At 35.2% G+C, this 4,277-nt stretch overlaps 1 protein-coding gene across 1 annotated transcript in view; it reads right to left on the reverse strand.

Moving 5' to 3' along the window:
• Window positions 1-4,277, reverse strand: part of LOC106869482 (leucine zipper transcription factor-like protein 1) — a 27,934-nt gene that overhangs the window by 19,879 nt on the left and 3,778 nt on the right. Inside the window, exon 2 of the mRNA XM_014915239.2 lies at window positions 743-870. Within this exon, the coding sequence (XP_014770725.1) occupies window positions 743-870 (128 nt within the window). The remainder of the gene's footprint in view (window positions 1-742; window positions 871-4,277) is intronic.

The raw sequence follows: 4,277 nt of genomic DNA on the forward strand, positions 1-4,277 counted from the left end.
CAGTGTAAGCAGAGTACTTATTCTATTGGTCTCTTTTGCCGAACCACTAAGTTACGGGGACGTAAACACACCACCATCGGTTGTCAAGCGATGTTGGGGGGACAAACACCGACACACAAACATATATATATATATACATATATACGACAGGCTTCTTTCAGTTTCCGTCTACCAAATCCACTCACAAGGCTTTGGTCAGCCCGAGGCTATAGTAGAAGACACTTGCCCAAGGTGCCATGCAGTGGGAATGAACCCGGAACCATGTGGTTGGTAAGCAAGCTACTTACCACACAGCCACTCCTGCACCTGTCTAAATAAATTAACAATTATATTAAATAAATGAAATTATGATTTATAAGCTTCTTATAAATCATAAAGAATATATATATATATTTAGGATGTAAGTGAATATGTCAATATATTGCCCGGAAGAGATTTTTACCTTTTGAATTCATAATACAATTTTAATTGCAAAACATGAATGAAGATGAGAAATTGAAACATGTGTAGGTGACATGAAAGTGAGTATCATATAAATAAATTGATTTCTATGTTCACATTTTCCATTTTCTTTACATTATATATCTATACAAATACAAACATATACACATATAAATATCTATATAATAATAATAATAATAAATTGTATAAAAGATCATGGGTAAGGCCAAAACAATGCAAAGTAAATCACAAGGAAACAAATATGTGTGTGTGTATATATAATGTACACATATAAACTTACCTACTGCATTTCACATCATTAAAACAGGAACTTATTGCACGAAGTTGCTGACTTCGATGAAATCGTACAAAACGCATGTATGCAAGCACTTGAGCTTGGTGGTGCTCATTTAAACCAAGTACCGATGTCTGAAATTCAAAGAAAAATACACATATATAAGGTGTTCAGGCTAAATTTGACAGTTTGCATAAAACCGAAAGAAAACACATTATCTGATCCAAAAATAAAAGTATTTTAAAAATCAAAATATATCAACTAGATTATGGCTGCGAGAAAAGAGTTTATTCAAAGAAGCCACCCGCAGCTTCCACCATGGCTTCAAGATAGCTCCAGAATCCGGCACATGCATTCCTCATTGTATCCCTAGGAAGATTTTTGAATGCCTCTTTGATCTTAGTCACTAGTTTGGCCCTTATGTTGCATGCAAAGCAGTTGGTGTCTTTCTCAACTGCGCCCCACACATTGTAATCCATGGGATTACAATTGGGGAAATTAGGAGGCCAGAAACTGGGGCTGGTGAAACCATAGAAATTCTCCAGCAACCACTTCTGAATGACTCCAGAGGTATGGCAAGGAGCTGAATCCCGTCGCCATACAGATGGTCTACTAGTAGCAAATCTCTCCAGTCAGGGTTTGATCACAGTTACCAGCAGCTTCACATAGCAGCCTGAGTTGAGCCTAAGGCTCTGTTCAAAGACATGGGAATGAATTTAGGTGTGCAGATGCAATCAGAATACCTGTTGTGTCCCTTCTTGCTAGCTATAGCTTTGTAATCTCTTTGTTGCAGCTGTCCTTTAAAGTGTTCTCTGAGACTCCAGCTAAGAAGATCCGAAGAAGGAATTGTAATTCCGAAATATCGTCAGACTATAGATAACCAAATTACAACAGGTATATAGTCCATTTTTGTTTTATAGTGCATTGTTGTACCATTCTAAACTTTTATTCTTTACAAACAATACACAATGCTTCAAGTGAACTACAATATTCTCCGTAATTCTTCGAAACATATGTTGGAATAAAAGTATGCAGTTATAACATGCGTTTACTCCATTCTTTAGATTTATATACATATATATATATATATACACACACACACAGCCCTCAGGCTAAATGGATCCTGTCGAAATGTCCAACCCATGCCAGCATGGAGCATAGACATTAAACAATGATGATATATATATGTATATATATATATATATATATACATATATATATATATCAGTAATAACAATAAGCTTAACCTGAAGAAACAAAGGAATTGTCCCTTAGTTTATTTATATACAAGTGGAAGAGGAAGTCAGACTATATTCAGTGGAAGTTTTAGTGCCTTTGGGTCAGTATTGACCTGTGGTTTGCTACAACACAATCAGCTAAGTCTATATATTGCTATTATGGTTATCATTTAGTTTTATGTTATTTATTTTACTGTTGTTTTAATGCTCTTCGGTCATTGGTCTGTGGCCACTGTGAGGCACGATTGATTATATTGACCTCAATGTTAATCTCAGTCAGATATCTAGTTTATTGATTTCTCTTTGTCAATAAAAATATATGTGCAAATACACACACATAAACATACATATGCCTACGCATGCACATATATATGAATATACATATGCAAAATCACACACACACACACATATATAAACATACATTTATGCATGTATATATATATGTATATACATACATACACACATATAAATACACGTCTGTCCTACATGTATGTTTTGTAGTATTTAATGCATTTTTCCTTTATGGAATAACTGAACGCCACGCATCCCAACTTTTGTTATACATACATTATACACACACATACACATATATACATTCTCCCCTACTTTTTGTTAGAGTGTCCTAAGTTGAGATATACTCGGTTAGTTTCATTGCCTTTTTAGTGCTGCTGTCTATTTATTGACTAGAAAATATTAAATTTATCAAAAATGAAATTTACTTATTTTTAAGAGGATTCAAATTTACTCCTGCACTAATCTTAAATATAACTGTGATGAAAGCAGACATTCAAAACTTTAGCCAGTGCCTCCACCTAACAAAAATTCTTCAACGACAGCAAAGATGAAAATGACAATCCAGTTATCATGAATATATCCAGTTTTACTCTGCATAAAGGAAGAGATGAACATTTTGCTACTTATAGTGATATGATATCTAAATTCCCCTATTAGCAGCCATAAATGTAAATAGAACCTTTAGAAAGAAGAGAAAAAAGCTGTACAAAAATTGAAGAATGATACTAAATGAAACCAATAAAGAACAGGGCAATTATCATTATGGATACAAAATATTACAAAGGAAAATTACTTGAACGATTAATGGATAGTAACTGCTGCAAAGAGGAGACAAGAAACCTGGGGAAAACAACTATAAAGTAATGAAATCAGCTCATTAACCCCTTAGCATTTAAACTGACAACATCTGGCCATGATATTCTATCTATTTAATGTTCAAACTGACCACATCCAACCTCTCGCCAAGATCTTTGGCGATATTCTATGCTTGAGAAGACTCGTCAAGTGAAATCATAGTTGTAGTCAAATGCCAGTGTCATGTAACTGGCACCCATTACACTTTTGGAGTAGTTGGCGCTAGGAAGAGCATCCAGCAATAAAAACCATTCCAGATCAGACTGGAACCTGGTGCAGCTCTCCAGCTTACCAATTTTCAGTCAAACCATCTGCATGGAAAGCGGATGCTAAATGATGATGATGATGTTTTTAACAGTCACTACTCATTATTCACACACACAACACATTTATATAGACAATCAGACAAGGCGATAAAATACTATCAGTTTTCTCAAATAATTTTGGCTCAGAATTTTGGTTACTACTAAACCAAAATGACTAACCAGCAGTGCCAATCCTCTCTGATCGCATGACTCTTTCTCAGACATTACAGAGAACACAATACACAGACAGTAAGACGAGCACATCTCTTGACATCACTGTCGCAATCAGCCTTAAATTGTGACGTGACTACCTCATGCACTTCAATTTACACCCATACCCTCACAAGTGTTCGCATAAAGGAAATTGCACTTTCTCTCTTGAGTAGAGACACAAGCATTCTCAAGTAGTAGACAAGTTCTTAAATGTAATGATGTAAATATTTTATTTTACTTCATTTTCTGTGCCTGTATTTACATATATACATCATATATATATATATATATATACTAGCAGAAATACCCGGCTTTGCCCGGGTTAAAGAGAATAATGAAATCTAAAAACGCCGTCTAGACTACGCAACCCTCAACTGTTAGTAGCTACGATACCATATTTCTACATTAATAACTCTCCAATCCATGCCAGCATGGAACATAGACATTAAGTGGAATGCCAGTCTCTCATCTAGGAGGGCCTTGAAATCAATGTTACCAACTGGGGACTATGTGTGTCGTAGTGATAATAAAAAGACCCAAAGGAGGTCTGCAACGAAATAATTTTACTCAACACTTTGCAAGTGAATCAGTGGAGGCAAAGATGCGTCTCATTTACTTGACAATTTATGCACCACA

This window comes from Octopus bimaculoides, chromosome 6, assembly GCF_001194135.2.
Source record: "Octopus bimaculoides isolate UCB-OBI-ISO-001 chromosome 6, ASM119413v2, whole genome shotgun sequence".
NCBI classification, from domain to species: Eukaryota; Metazoa; Mollusca; class Cephalopoda; order Octopoda; family Octopodidae; genus Octopus; species Octopus bimaculoides.